The 20828-nt window shown below is 39.7% G+C and overlaps 1 protein-coding gene across 1 annotated transcript in view; it reads right to left on the reverse strand.

Moving 5' to 3' along the window:
* The window catches only part of NEB (nebulin), a 215371-nt gene that overhangs the window by 167442 nt on the left and 27101 nt on the right, over nucleotides 1-20828 (reverse strand). Inside the window, exons 12-32 of the mRNA XM_046019740.1 lie at nucleotides 20592-20696; nucleotides 20398-20505; nucleotides 20201-20305; nucleotides 19410-19508; nucleotides 18271-18375; nucleotides 17134-17241; nucleotides 16935-17048; nucleotides 15460-15561; nucleotides 15251-15358; nucleotides 15063-15167; nucleotides 13721-13819; nucleotides 12110-12214; nucleotides 11454-11561; nucleotides 11255-11368; nucleotides 8191-8388; nucleotides 5335-5442; nucleotides 3571-3669; nucleotides 2705-2809; nucleotides 2511-2618; nucleotides 763-1074; nucleotides 469-675 (exon numbers count right to left, since the gene is read on the reverse strand). Coding sequence (XP_045875696.1) covers nucleotides 469-675; nucleotides 763-1074; nucleotides 2511-2618; nucleotides 2705-2809; nucleotides 3571-3669; nucleotides 5335-5442; nucleotides 8191-8388; nucleotides 11255-11368; nucleotides 11454-11561; nucleotides 12110-12214; nucleotides 13721-13819; nucleotides 15063-15167; nucleotides 15251-15358; nucleotides 15460-15561; nucleotides 16935-17048; nucleotides 17134-17241; nucleotides 18271-18375; nucleotides 19410-19508; nucleotides 20201-20305; nucleotides 20398-20505; nucleotides 20592-20696 — 2622 coding nt within the window. The remainder of the gene's footprint in view (nucleotides 1-468; nucleotides 676-762; nucleotides 1075-2510; nucleotides 2619-2704; nucleotides 2810-3570; nucleotides 3670-5334; nucleotides 5443-8190; nucleotides 8389-11254; nucleotides 11369-11453; nucleotides 11562-12109; nucleotides 12215-13720; nucleotides 13820-15062; nucleotides 15168-15250; nucleotides 15359-15459; nucleotides 15562-16934; nucleotides 17049-17133; nucleotides 17242-18270; nucleotides 18376-19409; nucleotides 19509-20200; nucleotides 20306-20397; nucleotides 20506-20591; nucleotides 20697-20828) is intronic.

Consider the following 20828-nt stretch of genomic DNA (forward strand, 5'->3'; position numbering starts at 1 on the left):
TTTATTCCAACAACAGAGCATTTCAAAGGCAGCTAAAAAGGAAGACGTTTTAAAAAGGAAAATAAATAGCAAGATAAAAGAAAAAGAAAATGGTATTGTACAAACTGAAAATAATTGTTGTAGTCTGTGTTTTGTTTTGCTTTGTTTTGTTTTGAAGTAAGCTCCACATCCAGCATGGAATCCAATATAGGGCTTGAACTCACGACTCTGAGATTAAGACTTGAGATGAGATCAAGAGTCAGACACTTAACCAACTGAGCCACTAAGGGGCCCCCAAACTAAAAATAATTGTATTTATTTTATTACTAAAATGACAAATAAATATAAATATATATAACTAAAAATAATTATTATTTTCAATTAAATAAAGTAAAAGGAAAATTAATGGCTCAGAAGAATAAAAATTTTGAGCTGCTATTTATTTTGTTAAAGCCTCCCTCCATTCTGCGCCCCCTCTCTTGTACTTACATCACTAACTTGCTTTGTGTTCTGTTTTGCTTGGACCATCACTGGGGAGTCCACGATGCTGGTAAATTTGAGGGTGTCTGGGTGTTGCCTGTACTTCTTTTCATTCAGGGCATCACCCGCTTTCTTAACTTTTTCTACCTCCAGACTGCCAATAGGTATCCAGCCTATGCCTTTCATCCAGGTATTGTAGTCTTCCTTATAGGCGTTCTACAGCAAAGGGACAAAAGAGGAGTAAGGGCCTCCAGCAGTCTGACTCTGGAGTAGGGATTGTCTTGGGGAGTAAGTGTCACTTACATCGCTCTGTATGTGCATCATATTTTTAGACAACTCCAGGTCCATGGCATCAGGCAGATAGGTGTAATGATGGAGCTGATGCTTATAGTTGACGTTGCTGGCAACATCCTGTGCTTTCTTGGCTGCCACAACATTGAACATATCATGGGGTGTGTTGTATTTTGTTTTTGTCTTCTCATAGTCTTTTTTATACTCCCGGTCTGATTGTAGCTTAGCCACATTCATAGAGTGAATCAGTTTAGGATCATCTTGGAGACTCTGGAAGCCAACCATTCTCCCTTTGGCTTTTTCATAATCTTTTTTGTACTGAACCTATGGGAAACAAAAGTGGGCAGATTTTAAAATGTAGTTATGAAGATTTTACTAAACAATGAGGCTGTGACCTAAAGCATTGAGCTTCCCAGAAATTACTTCAATAACCAAACAATTAGATATTCATTTGTATACAGTCTGAAATGCAGCCTGGTAAAATTAAAATGTTACAGAGAGCCCATCTGATTGACTGTCACGGCTTTGGCCACCTGAGAGAGGTTGGGGTGGAAGCATGGCCATAATTCACGTCTGTGACAAGGTAAAGTTAAGTTCCTTGTAGAGACAAATGAAAAAATAAACATTCTACAATCTTTGCCAATTATACTGTGCTGCTATAGGAGATCCCAAAGAGCTGCTTAGGTGAGTGGTAGTAGAATGCTAATGAGTCTTTGGATATTCGAAGGGAGACCCAGAGCCAATTGTATGTAAACACGAATTGGTTCTGTATAACAAAGTGAAAAGAACTGATCGTGCTTGGGGAGATCTGGGAAGAAGCATGGGAAACTGAGAAGCAGAGATGTGAAGGAAGGTTTGTGAGTGTAGGGGTGGGGAGGAGCTGGAGGACAGCATCCACAGAGAAAGAGAATGGGTAAGGAATTTTGCATGGTAGGGCTGTAATTTATTTACATCAGTGCAATGTTAACTTCAGTTCAAACAATCAATGAAGTTATGTTTGGGACTTAAGGGAACCAAAAGACAGGGCTGTGTTCCATCTCTGGATCATGCAGACCAGAAAAACAAGGGGTCCAGGGCAGGAAAGTTCAGGCGAGCTAGAGCAAAATCACAGTGGGCAAACCAGGAGCTGGAGGTGATGGAAAGACAATAAACCTTAGAATATCTGCAACAAGCAGGGGGCAGGGTACCCCGCTTCCTTGAGGTCAACAGGTGGGGGCTTGAATCAATTTGATTTGAATCTCAAAGAGGAAAGTAACTAGTCTGCAGCTGGTTTAAAGTAAGATAAGGAAAAGAAACAAAAACAAACAAAATTTCTAACTTTCATGGAACCTAACAACTGCTATGAACCTTAGGGCCATTTCATCCATCTCTGGAAGCAATGAAGTAAAAAAAAAAGGGGGGGGGAGAAGGAATTCATATAAATTAAGCAAGTTTGGAGTCAAAATCTTACTAGCAGGAGTCTATTAAGACTTAAATAGTGAGTGACTTGTTTATTTCTACAAAGGGAATAATGTGAATTTGTGCCGAAATACGGAGAAGACCTTTAATTTCGGGCACCTCAATAGAATGAGGTCAGTAAAGGTTCCACAAATCCTTACCCCCAGGAAAATTCAGATCTGGTTAGGGAATTTTCCTTTCTAAATAGTTTTCAGCAGGACTCACTTCCAGCTGGGGACAGCAGATGTGATGACTTCTGGACAACAGGTCTACCCCTGCCCACATGTTCTAGTTACACACCGGCAACCATCGGAAGGACTTACGTCACTTGCCGCCTGCCTGGCAGCTTTGGCAGCTCTGATGGGAATCGCATCTGATCTCAGGTCATATCCCTTCTTGCTCAAATCTTTCAAGTCTGTTTTGTACATATTCTGAAAGAAAAAAGTCATCTGAATGTAACCGAGGCCCATTTGGAAAAGGCTTCACACACAATCAGTAGCCGAGCTCATGGGCACACCTCACTGATATTGTAGGCATTAACTTTAGCCTGGATGAACTGGGGCAGGTCCGCTGGCAGGCTGTATTTGTGAAGAATTTCTTCTCCTTTGGCTTTGTAGGCAACCTGAAAGATGAAAAGAAATGCATGAACCAACAAGTAAGGGAAAGGGTTTAAGGACACAAGAAAATAATCTCGGAACAGATCACATGGCACAGTGGTGCTTTTCATGAAAGACGTTCTCTGGGTCATTCCCAATTTCACCTGCAAAGATCTGTAGGCCTTCAAGGTCTCATATGCAATGCTCAGGGTCCTAACCTCGTGTCAGTTCAGCTTTGGCCAAGGTCCCTCAGTCTGTGCTAGGAAGCTCTGAACCCCAGTAAGAGCACCTCACAGAAGTTAGCCCAGGGAGATGACCTGATGAAGATGTTAACCTGCAGACACTTTCCTGAGCACAGAGAAGGCTGATCGGGTGGGATACGCCAATCTTCTGTGGGTGACAAGACCTACGGTGGTTTTTACTCTATGTGATTCATGTCTTAGCTCTTACAGTGTAACTCCTCTGTAAGGTGTGGTGCGTGTATTCATTTTCCTGGTCTTTCCTAGAAATGGGCTTGTAGTGTTTCTTGTCATCAGGAGAAGCCGTTGACCTCCTCCTTGGGAAGTGACATTAAATGGTTGAAAGGACAGTCAGCACAGCATACGTAATACTCAAAAGACTGGAATGAGGTGTGTTTACTAACGAGCTGCTGGAAGAGGTACACAGTTGCTCACGTAACTGGGTCTCTTCAGACTGCGTGAGAACTGCAGGTAATCAGCATGTTTAGAATACAGACGTATTGGTATGAGTTAACATGTATTAAAAGACAGATAGAGTGAATACTTACGTCACTTCTCTGGGCCTGGTTGATTTTCGACTGCACTATGATCGGGGCGTCTTCAATCGAGGTAAACTTGAGAGTGTCTGGATGTTGGCGGTATTTTTTCTGTTTGGTGAATTAAAATAAGAGAAAAAAGAATATTACTTTCATGAAGGCTAATACATAAAAATCCTTGAAATTTATTTTGGAGGGACAAGGATTTTTCTGGATTTTAAAATATAAAAATACTCAGTTCTTGGTTGGCTTGGGGAAAAAGATGAATACAATACAAAAGCTGGTGTTTAAAAAATTGGCTTAATTTTGGATGGTCTGGGGCAGCATAGAACAATACAACTTGCAGGAACCAGAAAATTTCTTGCTTGTGAAATGAAAGAGGGTACTCTCTGCTAAACAGAACCCAGAAACAACACAAAGTTTACTAAAGGATTACCAGAAAAGCATGCGAGGTTATTTGGAGTGTCTTTTGCATGACACTAACAGGCTCTCAGGTGGCTGTTGCTTGAACTGAAATAAAGAGGCTCTCTGGTTGAGGGATGAGGGACTGAGGAATTAGGGCAACAGCTAGGGGTTCCCATAAGAAAGGGAGGACTCTTGTTCTGTAGCCTCTGTGTGGTCAGTACACAGGTCATCACTAAAGTGCTGAGGAGCTACAGGAGAGAGGACGATGGAAGGTGTTCCAATAGGAAGCTGGTAACTTCTAGCTACATTTCTAGATCCTTCTCCATCTACTCTCCCAGTCTTCTTCCTTTGTGCATGTTATACATCCCACTCTGTGTATGAAGAAGCATCACTCAGCTTCAGACTTCTGAAAACCACCAACCCAGAGGAACTTTCATGAAAAACCTCTGGGATAAAATGTTTCTCACCAAAAGCAAGGAAAAGCACAGAACAACAGAAACTTGAGTGTGAAGACAACCCTCACTCAGCACCTCTGTCCCTTCTTTATAGAGGCTGATTTCCTTGATGATGGCTTCACCTGACAGCAGTGGGAATGTTCCACTGTTGAAGAAGGGACAGAACCTGGCTGCCTAAAGAGTGCAAAGTTATCGCTCCTTTTCCTCAGACTCAATAATAACTTATAGACTACTTCAAAGTCATCCAGAATAGGACACAGGGTAAAATACTTTAAGGAAAATTTCTATAATGTTCATTATATGCATTATTTATAAATGCCAGAAAGTGTAAAGAATCTACATGTTCACCAACTGGACAACCGAAATGCAATACAGCTACAAAGGAACACTAATCTCAGCAATATTGAGGAATGAATTGCAGACACAGGCAGATATATAGATGAGCCTCAGAAACATGGTGCTAAGTGATGGAAGTCTGATGCAAAAGAAAGTTCTAGAAAAGTACAACTATAGATACAGAAAGCAGATCTCTGGTTGCCCGGCATTGGAGGTGGGAGCAGGAATTTTTCAAGAAAACTTCGATATACTAGCAGCATTTTAAAATTCAATTATGGTGATGACTATACAACTATATGAATGTATTAAAACTTGTCAAGGTGTACACTTAAAATATGTGAAATTTGTGGTATGCAAATTAAATCTTGGAAAAGTTGTTTAAAATATCTTTTTCATGAATGGTTAACATCAATGATTTTGCTGACGTAAAGCTTATCTACCTGGATAATTCATGCCTTTAAGTGCTTTTTTCTCAGCCACAACTGCTAGAGAATGAAGCAGTAAAAGGAGATACTTCTATGGTTTGGGGCTTTAACACTTCACATTCCAACTCTCTCTGTGGCACACGGGGTGGCTTTACCTCATTCAGGATGTCTGAAGCTCTCTTCACCTTTTCCATCTCTAAGGACCCAAAAGGTACCCAGCCACAACCTTTCATCCAGCTGTTGTAGTCAGCTTTGTACTCGACCTAAAACACCAAGAGAAAGGTTACAGTTCTCTGCTCAGCATCATCCTTATTCACAAAATCATTAACAATTTACCCAAAATGATGTTAAGATTCCTGACCAGGTTCCTTACTTCATACTTTAAGGTTATTTATTTTTTAAAGATACTACTTAGTTATTTGAGACAGACAGAATGCAAGCTGAGAGTGGGGGTGAGGGACAGAGAGAGAGGCAGAAAAAGAATCCCAAGAAGACCCTAGGCTAAGCGTGGAGCCCAGGGTGGGGCTCTCTCTCAGACCCTGAGATCATGACCTGAGCCAAAACCAAGAGTGGGACGTGGAACGGACTGAGCCACGCAGGAAGTGCCCCATATGAAGGTTATTTTAAGTATTTCCTTGGTGAGAGATTTAAACAGCCCTTATTCATTTCATCCTTATTTCTAACTGAAGGGAAGTATGTGGAACTCTAATTCCAAGCTGGATAAATGCAATACTCAAAGCTATACTTCCAAGAATAAATAAAATAGTTATATTTAGGTAATCAAATGTGAGATGTCTGCTCCCTGGAAATCCAAATATTATGTTTCTTTGGTCAAATTAGGACTGATGGCCACACTGAAGATGGATAATTTTGCTCATTTTCTGATAAGACTTGAGAGTAAATTTTGCACTATGTGTTTGCACACATTGCCCTTCATGTGTAACGGTTAGCTTAGGAGTATTTCTACACTGGCTAACAATCCACTTTAAAATGGTTGCACTCATATAATTTGCTATGGGAAGCCATTATCATTTGGAATTTTTCCTATTTTGGAGACATACTTGATGCCATTAAAATAATAGGCTACTCTCGGGGTGCCTGGGTGACTCAGTTGGTTAAGTGTCCGACTCTTGGTCTCAGCTCAGGTCACGATCTCATGGTTGTGGGATTGAGCCCTGAATCAGGCTTTGCGCTGGGATCTTCTCTCTCCCTCTCCCTCTGGTCCCCCCCACCCACACCCCCCCACTCTCGCTCTCTAAAAAAATAAATAAATAAATAAAATAACGGGCTACTCTTACTGTCTGGCTATGGATGGTACCTAAAACTTATATTCTAGATATAAAATTCAAATCATTGTTCTTTAGTGTGAGTCTTTTCATTGGAATGAAAAATCAAGAAATTATTTGGTTCTTGCCTTTGAGAAGTTTACAATCTACTTGGGAGAAAGAAACAGAGCAAAATTGAGGAAATAAATAATAATGCATAAAATAGGATTGTTAGTGATGGGAATTTAAAATTGTAGAGGTGCTATAGAAAGAGGAGGATGGTTCCTCAAAAAATTAAAAATAGAATTACCATGTGATCTAGCAACCCCACTTCTGAGTATATACTCAAAACAATTGAGAGCAGGATCTCAAAGGGATATTGGTCACCTACATCCATAGAAGCATTACTCACAATAGCCAAGAGATAGAAGCAACCCAAATGTCCGCTGACAGATGAAGGAATGAGCAAAATGTGATATGCACATACAATGGAGTATTATTCGGCCTCAAGAAGGAAGGAAATTCTGGGGCACCTGGGTGGCTCAGTGGGTTAAAGCCTCTGCCTTCGGCTCAGGTCATGATCCCAGGATCCTGGGATCGAGCCCCATGTCGGGCTCTCTGCTCAGCGGGGAGCCTGCTTCCCCCTCTCTCTCTGCCTGCCTGCCTCTCTGCCTACCTATGATCTCTGTCTGTCAAATAAATAAATATCTTTAAAAAAATAATTTAAAAAAAGAAGGAAATTCTGACACATGCTACAATATGCATGAAATTTGAGGACATTTCTTTAAGTGAAATAAGCCAGTAATAAAAAGACAAAGACTGAACGACTCTACATATATGCAGTCTGTAGAGAAGCCTAGCTCATAGAAACAGGAAATAGAAGGGTGTCTGCCAAGAGCTGGAAGGAGGGGAAAAACACAGAGTTGTTGATCTGCTACAGCTTCAGTTTTCTAAGATGAAAAGGCTTTGGGAACTGGGTGCACAACCACGTGAATATTACTAACTGCTGCTGAACTACACTTAAAAAGGATAAAGACAGCAAGTTTTATGTTATGCGTATATTACGTGGTCACAACGTTAAAAAAATAGAGTTGTTAGGATGAAATGTTCAATTGTGTAGCTCAAATTAATTTGCCTAAACAAGTTTTCATCTGCAGGAAAAAAACCTCAGCGATTATGAAAATTGATGCTGTAAATGATAGAAGATATTTTATTTTCAGACAAGAAAGCTATCATTGTGATAATAACGAAGATAATAACAGTGAATGTCTACTGAGAATTCACTGGGACCTGACACTAAGCTAAGTATTTTGCATGCATTTAAATTCTCAAAACAATTCTTTTACTTTATTCCAATTTCACAAGGACGACTTGAGACTCAGCAAGGTTGATAGCTTTCCCAAAGGGACAGAGTGATGAATTCATGCTAGATCTAGGTCTAACTCTAAAGGGCACACGCTCCTCCAGCCACAAGTGTCATTTCCCATTACATACTTTCTCCATACAGAAGACAATGCCAACACGGAGGATGGTCAAAACCTCACTTCACTTAAAGATTAGTTCCGTTTCCGGCTCTCTGCTCAGCGGAGAGCCTGCTTCCCTTCCTCTCTCTCTGCCTTCCTCTCTCTCTGCCTGCCTCTCTGTGATTTCTCTCTGTCAAATAAATAAAATCTTAAAAAAAAAAAAAAAAAGATTAGTTCCGTTTCCGCCTTAGAAAGAGGGAATAGAGAAAATCCGATTACTCACATCACTCTGCAGCGCATAAGCCTTCTTGGCGAGATCCACGTTGATGCTATCGGGAGGGTAGCTGTAATTGTGCAAGATGTGCTTATAGTCCACATCGCTAGCAATTTCCTGAGATTTCTTAGCTTGAGTGACTTGGAGCATATCAAGAGGGGCTGTGTAGATAGTCTTTGACTTTTCATAGTCTTTACGATATTCACGCTGTGAATAGGAAATTTCCATTTATTACCACAAACCCTCAATGGATTTCCAGTCACAGAAGTCTCTCACAAACAACAAACACAAGTTACAGAAGCACGTTCCGATAGCTGAGTAATTATTTCTTCCTTAAATTTGTTCATATGTTACACATTATTGAACCCTTTCCCTCCAAAAGGTCAAATGTGGACATATCTGAACAAATCTCTTTCTAGATAAAAGAGCAACTGTCAGACATCAGGAATAGGCCACAGCTTCTGTGCCTGACAGGTATTTTATTTTAACACAGGGTTTTGCAAGGACCATTAACAAGCATTACTTTTACTGAAGTCATCTAATCCTTGATCTGTTTTCCAATAAAAAAATTTTAATGGTAAAAATTATATGCCGGTTATTTCGTACTTCAGATTTTATAAAATGACTACTTTGTGAATAAAGCTGTCGTCTTGACTACTTGGCTTTTCTAATGTCATCTTTAAATGGTTACTGATTTTTTTTTTCCAACCTGGCTATTCTACTTTTGACAGTAGATAAGCCCCACTGAGAATCCCAAAAGTTTTTTTCATACCAAGTTTAATTTTGGTAACGATTTAAAAGAAGTTTCAGATTGCAGCAGTAATAAGACCTCAAAGGAGAAAAGTTTGTGAAACTGAGCCATGAAAGTAACCTTGGCACTTATTACAGTGTTCTCATAAACCAAATGTCTTGACTGAGCCTCAGAAAGCACTTTCATTGGCTGGCTTTCTGGAATGTTAGACAGGGTGCTAATTAGGTCAAAGTCCCAGCTTCATCATGTCCACTCACCAATTACCTTAACAGAAAAGAAAAATTCTGACTCAGTGCCTGTAGGAAGATTCTAAACTTGTTATATCCCCACATAATCACAGAAGCATTAAGGACTGACCCAAGGTAGCAAGTATCCATGTGCCTTATAAATCTTCTGTAGCAATTCCTTTTGAAAACGACCTCATTGTTTAGCTTAGGGAATGTGACTTTCCTTCTAAATACTTTTGTGGGCAGTCACGTTCACTGAATAAACTTATCACTTAATTGTAAAATCTAGACTCTGGTTTATGAAAATAAAATATGGAAACTTTCTGACAGTGCTAGAATACTGAAAAAATACAGTTTGTCTTTATTAGAAATAACTTGGGGGATCCTGGGTGGTTCAGTCGGTTAAGAGTCTGTCTTCAGCTCAGGTCATGATCCCAGGGTCCTGGTATGGAGACTTGCATAGGGCTCCCTGCTCAGCAGGGGGCCTACTTCTCCCTCTTCCTCTGCAGCTCTCCCTACTGGTGTTCTCTTGCTCACACTCTTGCTCTCTCTCTCAAATAAGTAAATAACATTTAACAAAAGGAGAGAAGGAAAGAAAGAAACTTATAGGAGCACCTGGGTGGTATAGTCGGTTGAGTGTCCAACTCTTGGTTTGGGCGCAGGTCATGATCTCGGGGTTGTGGGATCAGGCCCACGCTCAGTGTGGAGTCTGCTTGAGATTCTATTTCCCTCTCCCTCTGCCCCTCCCATTCAAGCTTTCTCTCTCTTCCTTCTCTAAAATAAATCTTAAATAAATAAATAAATATACTGAAAAAGCAATGTTGCAACAACATTGATGTGTGGAAGTGTTTTCGACCAAATTGTTTTGATTCTTTTGCTCTTGTCCTTTTCAGTTCACACATGCAACTACATATATAAAATGTAGTCAAAGGTCCAAATGGCCTTAAAAGATTCTCTTTAAAAGCTATGCAAGTTCCATATCTGCAGCTTAGCATTTAGCCTGGATAGTATGTGAAAATGATCCATCATTGACTAGTTTTTTTGGTTGCCAATATCAATCAATTAACAAGTATTTACCAAACACTACTATGTGCTTAGTGTTCTAATGGTACTGTGACGGGATAAAGAACAAAAGATAAAGATACATGTGCTGTCAATAGACAGTTATAACCTTTGGAACTGAGAAGGGATAAGGAACTAGTGAAAAATATGATACATGTGAGCACTGTATACTGACATAATTCAGTGTGAAGCTACCAGAGAAAATTACTGAATACAGGATGTTTTAAACTGCCATATAACTACATAGCACATGCAAAATGAATTAAAGAAATATATATAGATAATTATATGAACACATGATTTAAAGTACAAACATTCTTCTATTTAATTATGAAAAAAATATTTGCAAGCTATGTTGAACAGTCTTTCCACTCTTAAGGAATTCTCTAAACAGTCTTTAAACACAGTATATGCTGCAATTTGCAATTGGTGTTTTCTCCCCTGCAGTAAGAATTTTAACTGAAAGATGAGAGTTGGCCCATAGATAAGCCTTAGGATTCTATAAATTCTCTGCAATTCAGACAAAAGGTATGAAGAGAAAGTTCATTTTTCTAGATGAGTAATCCAAGTCTTTTATCAGATTCTCAGAGGGGCCTCTAATCAGTGCAGTGTTTTCCTTGAACCTATGCTGGTACTAACTGCTAAAGTCAATAAAGAACAATGACAATTAACAATAAGATTTTTATCTGTGACTCTTGATTCTCCTCCAATATAAAGACAGTTTTAAAACCATCATTTTAAAGGTTATTTTTCAATCAGAAGAAAATATGAAAATATCTAGTGATGTTTTCAAAAAGTTTTGAGAATTAAAATCCATATTATATTAAATATTAAAACATACATTTTTTAAAGTGAAATGGACATCAATTATAAATCAGTTATTTCTCTCCTCAAACACCGAAGTTTATCCCCAGCAGTTTGTTGTGAACAGGACAGAGCCCATGGATATGGAATCCTTTTACTTGCTACCACCCCTGGGCATGTTGGCAGGGATACCATCTTGAAAACGAGACAGATTTACAAAGACACTCACATCACTCTGGTTTTTGGCCGTCTTCAAAGAGTGCAGCATCTTGGGATCATCATTAATGCTCAGGGCTCCAATCATTTTCCCTTTATTTTTCTCATAGTCTTTCTTGTACATCACCTGTAAAGACATCACATGTGCTGGTTCCCACCCACCCAGAACCGTCACTGCGGGCCCCCCTCCCGGACGGCCAGGCCACACTCACGTCGCTGACGATCTTGCTGTTGGCCTTGGCTGCCAGCAGGGGAATGGCATCCACTTTAATGTCGAATTTCTTTGCTTTGCTCTTCTCCCAGTCATGCTTGTAGATATTCTGGACAGAAATTTCACCAGAAGAATTGTAAGAACAACAGCCAACACGGCTTCATCCAGTAAAATAAGAAACAGACTGAAAATTTGTATATGTAGACTTACTTCACCTACAAAAAGTAAGTTTACCAAATGGTAGTATAATTATTCATTTATCTGTCATCCAGCTTCCCACCTACCACCATATAATACTAAACACCTTTTTAATATCCGGGGAGCTTTCAAAAGATTCTGCCACACTGATGTATAAAGGGCAGTGTAAAAAGAGAACCACTTGAAGAAGGTGAAATATGACATTTATAGAAGAGATGTTGCAAAACTCTAGAGATTAGCTGAGGACTTCTGATGGTAAAAGAGACTGTGGAAAATGAAATAGGATGGCTAAGTAAGAGCCTTCCCAACATTTAGGCCTTAAAAGCTCCACTGATACTCTGGAAACAGTCGTCATAGCTGGTTAGTTGCATAACTCCTAATGGGGTCTTTTTAAATACCCATAACATTTCCTTGTCACATGGGCACATAATGATAGATTTCTGTGGCTTTGATACTTACATCACTTAAGTTATAGGCATTGACTTTGTGTTGGATAAACTGTGGAGCATCTGCTGGTACATTGCACTTGAACTTTTCACTTTCATGTTTTGCTTTGTAATTCAGCTAGAAAACAATAGAAGAGAGCCAGTTTGTTGTCAGAGTCTTCTCATAAGTATATAAGTGGCTAAGTTATTTCTATCCGTTTTAGAAACATGTCTCAAAGAGGCCATCTGTCCGAAGTCCAGTACAGGGCTTTGACCCTCACTCCCACCTTCGAGATCACAGTGTAATCCAACTCGAGATGTCATTTTGTAAATGCTATCACAGTGTACGTGTGGGGAAACTCGTAGTTGGATCTAAACTTTTAGGCTGTCCTTTCAGGACAGGAACACTCAAAATCTATTAAATTCTATGATCAGAGAAAAACCAAAAATAGTTACAATGCTAAATAAAATGCTAACACAGTTAAAAAGATACATACATTCAGCTTAATAAAAATGTAAAACATAGCACTTTAATTTAAATTTTTTAAAAGGTACCGTAGGTGGAAGGAAGGGAGTATAAAGAGAAAATGAGGCTGTTGAATTCTGGAGCAAAAGGCAAAAGCACAAGATTGAGTGTTGTGTACTAAGCACCTCCAAACCAGAGCCGTGGCCTATCACGACCAACAAGAAGAGTGTGTGGTGACCAGACACTGCATACAGCACCCTATTCCTCTGCTGCTTGCCAAGTTCAGGTGCATTAGTGATGTTAGGGTTTGGCTGTTCTTTCTTGAGGCATAAGTTGTTAATAAGTTAGGAAAGTTGCATAATGAACTGATAGGGATTCCTGGGTTATACTGATGCCATTTCCTTCTTTACTAATTGCAAATGAGCCCAATGTGATAGTAAAGCACGTTTTTGAGTAAGATAGAATGTATTTTCCTTCCTGAGAAGGCTGTGCTACTCTTAGCTACGTTAGCACCCTGCTACTCAAAGCGTGGTCGACCAACAGTAGCATCAGCGTCACTGAGGAGCTCAGAATCTGGGTGACCGGCATGAATGTGAATGTTCTAGAACCAATGCTGCTCTTCCCTGATCTTCGCGTGGCTGGCTTGTTCTGCTTTAGAACTTCCTTGACCACTCAACTTGAAAGGTCCACCCACTCATTGTCTCTCACTTCAGTCTGTTTGAATTCTCTATCGCCATCCTGTATTAGTTTTCTTCTCACTGCCTGATGTCTTTCTTGTTTCTGCACTCTCTGCCTTTTTCATAAAGTCTTCATTGGCAAACTAAAGAATGGAAATACTTCCCTTGTTACCTACACAAAGCTACTTATTGTCTTTAAGGTGCCATAAAGTTTTAGTATGCATTATTTTGGGTATGTAACAGACCCTAATGGGCAAATTCTCCACTAAAAATTGGTGACTTATTGAAGAAATATTATTTATTTTTATCATTGCCTAGCACTATTTTCCCTGAGGCTGCAATTCGATCTAACAGCTTCCTTTGCATTTCAATGAACAAATCTTAAAAAATGACATTGTTGGGTAGATAGATGAGCCCATGAAGACTGAGCATGAAAATGCCTGTATTTTAAATAAACATAGCATCCTAGGTCGTCCACATTTGCACAAATCAAGGTACTCACATCGCTAAGCTGTTTCGTGTTGAGCTGGGCTTGCAGCAGCACAGGAGTATCAGTGACGGCTGTGAACTTGGTCTTATCTGGATGAACTTTGTATGTATGCTAGAAAAGACATTCTTTCATGAAATTTCATAAGGTATCTTTATATTCTTGTTCATATGCATAGTAACTTATAAAAGGTTTCCAGTTAAAAATAGAGTTTATTGGGGTGCCGGGGTGGCTCAGTTGTTTAAGCATCTGCCTCCGGCTCAGATCATGATCCCTGGGTCGTGGGATTGAGACTCATGTCGGGCTCCCTGCTCAGCAGGAGAGTCTGCTTCTCTCTCTCCCTCTGCCCCTCCCCCTGATGGTTCTCTCTCTCTCTCTCTCTTTCAAATAAATAAATAAAATCTAATTAAGAAATAGAGTTTATTTCCTGAACACTTGGTTGACACATTCTCACTTTCTCTCTCTCAATCTCCGTCTCCTGACGCTGCCTCCAAACTGGTCTCCCTGCTGCAATTCAGCAACCGGATTCATCTTCCTCCTGCTGAAGCCTTGCAACGGCTCTCCATGGGACTGGTAGTCAGCCTAAACTGTGCCTTGGCTGATGAGCCCTACCCTACAGAACCTCCGTCCTCCCTTCATCTCCTACCATGTCGCCTCTTACCACTGTGCCCCCCTCACTACCCTTCAGCTCCCTCATCTTTTCAATGCCTTAATTGCCAAGTTTGTTCTCTCCTTAGGCCGTTCTTCCAGCTGCTCTCACCTCGATATTGGCGTGGCTGCACATTTCTGCCTTGGACCCTCCTTGGGCACCAGTCTATGGTGCCCACCCAGTCTCCCTCTCCCGCATCATTCTATTTTATTTATTTATTATTTATTTATTTAATTCTATAACATCACTCCACATGTGTTGTCTTATCCTTGTCTGATATCTTTCTTCTTGCTGGGTTCTCTGTTTATTGTTTGTCTCTCCCTCTTAAATGCATGCCCCCCCAGAGGCAGCCTACCTGTTCCCTCTTCTTTCCCAGCATCAAGGACAATGTCTAAAACAAGCTAGCTCCTCACGTGAATTAGTTAAACAAATGAACACCTACCTCTCAGAAATTTCCCTATCTTGCCTTCCCCCCCCCACCAAGCCATGTATATATACTTTACTACTGCAAGATAAACGAAGCCACAAATTCTTTTGTAACAAATAGGTTTGTTCACAGCAATTTTGATGCTCCCCAATTCCACACAAAATTTAAAATTTAACATCTGCTAACCACTCAATATTAGTAGTTAAACTCCTGCTAAAATTACCACTAGATGGCGCAAGAATCCCAAAGCCCATTTCAAGAACTCAGGGGCCCTGACTCACATCTTTACACTGGTCTAGCTTCTTGATTGCTTCATATTCTTGTGTTATTGTCTGAGGGAAATAGCATTTCCCTTTATCTTCTTCATACTCTGCTTTGTAATTTTTCTGTAATGAGAAAGACCAAAAATAGATCAGGATTTTTCATGCCCCCAAATAATGTCACTGAGAGAACAAAGTCTTCAACTTACATCACTGTTTTGAGCTGAGACTTTCATGCAGTGAATTTGATATGGGTCCTCAAAGCTGCCTATATAATGTCCCAGAATATTCTGTACGTATGCATCTTTGTATTTAGCCTGAAAAAGAAAGCATATTGGCAGATATGTCAATCATGTATGTTATTTGTCAAACAGCAGAAAAGCCCTCAACGCCCAGGGACAACCACAGCCTTCCGAACCTCGCTGAAGTTCTTCAGCAGAGTGTCAAGTTGATATTTGGGGGTCTCACAGTAGTTCATGCTCTTTGCTTTTGTCTTCTCATAGTTTTCCTTGTATAATCTCTGTTGAAGGAAGAATATCAAAGAAAGATGTATCTCATGGTTTAAAAGCCATTCCCTCTATTGTATACTTAACCAAAATGGCAAATTTTGTATTTTTTTCAGCATTTACTTTCCACAAGGCAAAAGAGACAAAATGAATACGGTGGAGTTTCATGTCTTGAAGAATCTAATCAGCTGGGGAACCTGGGTGGCTCAATGGGTTAAGCCTCTGCCTTCAGCTCAGGTCATGATCTCAGGGTCCTGGGATCGAGCCCCACATCGGGCTCTCTGCTCGGCAGGGAGCCTGCTTCCCCCCCACTCTCTCTCTGCCTGCCTTTCTGCCTACTAGTGATCTCTCTCTGTCAAATAAACAAATAAAATCTTAAAAAAAAAAGAATCTAGTCAGTTAATAATGTACGTACTTGTGTTATTTATTGTAACAGTCCTCAGTCAGAATATACCACAGTGTGCCAATGCTGCTAAGCAATTTTTTGTTTTAAAATAATTCTGTCCACTTGAATGTGTTTGAAGGAAAATGAATTTTTTAAATAGTGCAAAAGTAGGTAAAAGATATAAGGTGGACCTTAGATACTAAGGCACAGTCCTAGAAAAGTATTCAGTTCAGCCTTTGATGAAAATGCATTTTACAACACATTTGGAAGTTGGCTTTTTTCACTGAGAGCTAATATTTTTCCTCATAAGTAATTGTACACGATAAGGTGGTTTTTCCATTTTGTTATAGGTATCATGTATTTCTACAGTCTTCTGAATTCTCCCATATAGATATCCAAAAATATACTCAGTGAAGACAAACATAAATGATATAGAATAAGGAGTATTTTTCTGCTGAGTTAGAGAAGTAATTTTTATAAAGAGTTTTATTTTAATATTTAGGTCCTTAAACTGAGATCAGTATTTTATAGACTTCTTAAAGTATATTTTGTTCTTGAGGTTATGATTCATCTAGTTTTCCTACTTTATTGTTCTTTTGCCTGACTTTCTCATTTCTTGCCTTTAATTTTTCTATATATATTTTTGCAAAGTACCTGAACTCAGATCATGACATGGAATGACTATGTATTTATACATACTGAGATATTAAGCTCATTTCTGGGAAAAGCAATGAAGAAAACGCTATTGCTAGTATATTTTCTCCCTAATAAAACAGATGGCATGAAAAAGATTAGGTAAACATTTACAATATTCACTCATGTCTCAAAGTACAGAGACATCCTAAGAATGAGGAACTTAATCATCTTTTCCCCACGGGCTTTCAGGTTTGACGTGTCCTCCTGAATCTGAGATTTCATTTAGGCTAACGTCCCATCTGAAGTTATATTAAACAGTAAGTGCAGCCACATCTGAAAATGAGACAGATTTACAAAGACACTCACATCACTCTGGTTTTTGGCCGTCTTCAAAGAGTGCAGCATCTTGGGATCATCATTAATGCTCAGGGCTCCAATCATTTTCCCTTTATTTTTCTCATAGTCTTTCTTGTACATCACCTGTAAAGACATCCCATGTGCTGGTTCCCACCCACCCAGAACCGTCACTGCGGGCCCCCCACCCGGGCGGCCAGGCCACACTCACGTCACTGGTGATCTTGCTGTTGGCCTTGGCGGCCAACAGGGGAATGGCGTCCACTTTAATGTCAAATTTCTTCGCTTTGCTCTTCTCCCAGTCATGCTTGTAGATATTCTGGACAGAAACATTTTAACAAAGGAATCAGCAAAAATGATATGCATTTTTGCCACACTTTAAAGACTAATGAGCATCTCAATACTCTAGCTTAATGCGAAATAAATGGACCGTTATTATTGTCCAGAAAATCATGCATATTTTAGTTATTTCTCTTCAAGCTGAAGCTTCTAACTTCCCAAGCTCGAGGTTCTCTACTCCTCACCAGAATCTTTCATCAAATTAGCCTCATTTAAGTGACCATACTAATATCTGATTTCTAACACTGAGTCCTTCACAGAGTGGCACAAATGTTCGATAGTTAATTTACTTTTTATGATCTAAAGATATCACTTTCGTTTGATCTCAAAGTCCTCTGAAAAGGTTATTTCCTGAATCATCACAATACTCATTGATGTTGATAACTTAAGTACTTATTTATAGAATTGTGGAAGAAACAGAGATCTACCCTATTCCTCCAAGGGGAATTTGACTTTCTCTATAATTAATTTTTTAAAATGAAAGGTAGTAATGGATACTTGGCCTTAATGCCTTTTTGAATACCCTGTATATCTTAGTGTAAGCTCTCTTACATGTAGAAATGAGCACCATTTATGGGAAATAAGGGACATTACACATCTGAGGAATAAATAAAATGAAACTGTATCTAAAAAACCAGGCCCTGGGTGAAAATTAATTATAGCACAGCATAAATGAATATATGGCTAAAATCTCTAACATTATGATTCACAGTTACACCTACATGAGTGGTGGCATTTGGAGGGTTGGTTAAAACATACTAAGACTGAAAAAAAAAAAACCATACTAAGACTGTATGATTGTATGAAGCTTCTTACAACATTGCTATCTACATTTACAAGGTGATTTACAAGGTGAATTCAAAGATATGTGGGCAGAGGCACAGGGACGTGATACACAGGTTAAATGTTCTTCCCATGTTGAACACAGACGTGTTTATTCAGTGAAACAATCCAGAAATAAAAGCACAGCTCGTCAGGATAGCCCATGGCGTAGTATACGGGAACTTACATCACTCAGGTTATAGGCATTGACTTTGTGCTGGAGGAGAGCAGGAGTATCTGGAGGTATGTGGCACTTGAACTTCTCACTTTCATGCTTTGCTTTGTAGTTTAGCTGAGACAGAAAGTGAGAGAGACAGAGAGTGAGAGAGATAGACAGTAAAGGAGACAATTAGTTCTGAAGAAGAACTGTCCCAAAATACAAAAACCTTGTGTGGTACATTTCATAAAATAAAACGTAAAATACATTTTGTTTAAATAACTGACAGTGTTGTTAAGATCGAGACACAAGTCCAGAACTAGGGTGGGCCACCCTGCATTATTGATAACCCGGGAGATATGACATCTGTCACCTGGGTAGGTCTGTCCCGGAAGGTGGTGGCTGTCTCACATATGCTCCCTCTCCAACCATATCACAATCGGCCCTCGGAATCAGGGGACTCTGAGACTCACAGACCTTTCTGTCTTCCCATTGTCAATGCTCACTTTCTGGGAACATGTTCTAACAAACCTGGTTACGTCCCCACACGTACATTATGGTTTGTTAAGACTCTTATGTGAAGACTTGATTTCTGGTCATAAATCGACTGAGGTTACTTTCACTGTTTCGTTTAGTTCAACACAAGCTTGGAAGTTCATACTTAAAACTCATGTGATAAAACTTATCTCAAAAACTCCATTTTCCAAAAATGTATTTGAGACAGAGACATCTCATGTATTGAATATCTGCTCTGGGCCAGGGTATTTCCTATGCTCAAAACTTCTTCCATTTACTATTCAAAGAAACCACAAATTACAAAAGGGGAAAAAGAGGCATAGAGAGGTTCAACAATTTGCCTGTGCTGCCTTGTAAAGACAGAGCTGGAATTTTACCCAGTCTTGTCTGACTCAAGAACTCATATTCTTCCCAGGGCAGTAACGTACATCAGTTCCCCTTCTAGAACCAACTATCATAGATACCCACCCAAAAAGATGCAAGGCAAGTAAATAAGGAGATATTTTAGGTGATTACAAATATAGACAAATTAAATTTGCTAAAACGTACTTAGCCTTTTTTTGGTAAATGTGACAAGTCACTGGATTTTATATGCAGAGTTATGATAGGTTATCCCTCCCAACTGGATTTCCTACATATTTAAAGGAACTTACATCACTCAGTTGTTTGGAATTGACTTGGGCTTGCACCAGAACAGGAGAGTCAGTGACTTGAGTGAATTTTGTCTTATCTGGATGGACTTTGTAGGTATGCTGTGGAGAAATAAGGCATCATTTTAGCAGTCAAATCCAAGTTGGCCTAGAGGTCAAGCAAGGAGAATCCTTCCCCAAAGGAAAAGAAACTTGTAGTTAATCAAACCCACGGCTCTCTTCTGATTAGACTGCCCTGTTTTGGACAGATACTTTCACATCTGTACAAGAAACGTTTTCAGTCTTCAGATTTCCGGTAACCCTCCTCTGGGGAAATGAACTAGAACTAGCTCTTGAAATGTATGGATGACAATACAAATCAGTTCAGCTACTACAAGATAAATTTTGTTTCTTGCAATTTCCTTGCTCGCATTTATTTGACAAGTGTTAACATTGTAGGTATTTCTTTTTTTTTAAGATTTTATTTATTTATTTGACAGAGATCACAAGTAGGCAGAGAGGCAGGCAGAGAGTGAGAGGGGGAAGCAGGCTCCCTGCTGAGCAGAGAGCCCGGTGCGGGGCTTGATGCGGGGCTCGATGCGGGGCTCGATGCGGGGCTTGATGCGGGGCTTGATGCGGGGCTCGATGCGGGGCTTGATGCGGGGCTCGATCCCAGAACCTTGGGATCATGACCCGAGCCAAAGGCAGAGGCTTTAACCCACTGAGCCACCCAGGTGCCCCTAACATTGTAGGTGTTTCTTGACTCCTAGAGGCCACAGGCGGCAGGACGTTCCAAGTTCCCATTACAGACTTACATCTTTACACTGGTCCAGTTTCTTGATTGCTTCATATTCTTGAGTTATAGTCTGGGGGAAGAAGCCTTTGCCTCTGTCTTCTTCATATTCTGCTTTGTAGTTTTTCTAGGAGGAAAAGAAATCAGATACAAGGATGCAACCATTTCTTCATGCCCTAAGGATGTGTTGGAAAGCTCCCTGATTGTCTTAGAACTTACGTCACTGTTTTGAGCTGCAACTTTCATGCAGTGCGTATGGTATGGATCCTCAAAGCTGCCTACATAATGTCCCAAAATATTCTTCAAGTAGGAATCTTTGTATTTAGTCTGAAAGACAAAACACATTTCATGTATTTATTGGGGGAAAAAATGGATCTTTTCTTAACAGAAGTAGTAACCACAGGACTGCTTACATCACTAGTGAAGTTGTGCAGAACTGTATCAAGTTGAAATTTGGGGGTTTCGCAGTAATTTATGCTCTTTGCCTTTGTCTTTTCATAGTTTTCCTTGTATAGTTTCTGTCAAAGAAAAAAAAATCAGTTAAAGTAGATTCCTGTCACTCCCACACTGATTGTAACACTTGTATTTCCCAACACTCAACAAAAGAAGAAGAAAAAAGAGATATCGCCCATCAACTGTTTTAAAAATTG

Source organism: Meles meles, chromosome 9, assembly GCF_922984935.1.
Source record: "Meles meles chromosome 9, mMelMel3.1 paternal haplotype, whole genome shotgun sequence".
Classification (NCBI taxonomy): domain Eukaryota; kingdom Metazoa; phylum Chordata; class Mammalia; order Carnivora; family Mustelidae; genus Meles; species Meles meles.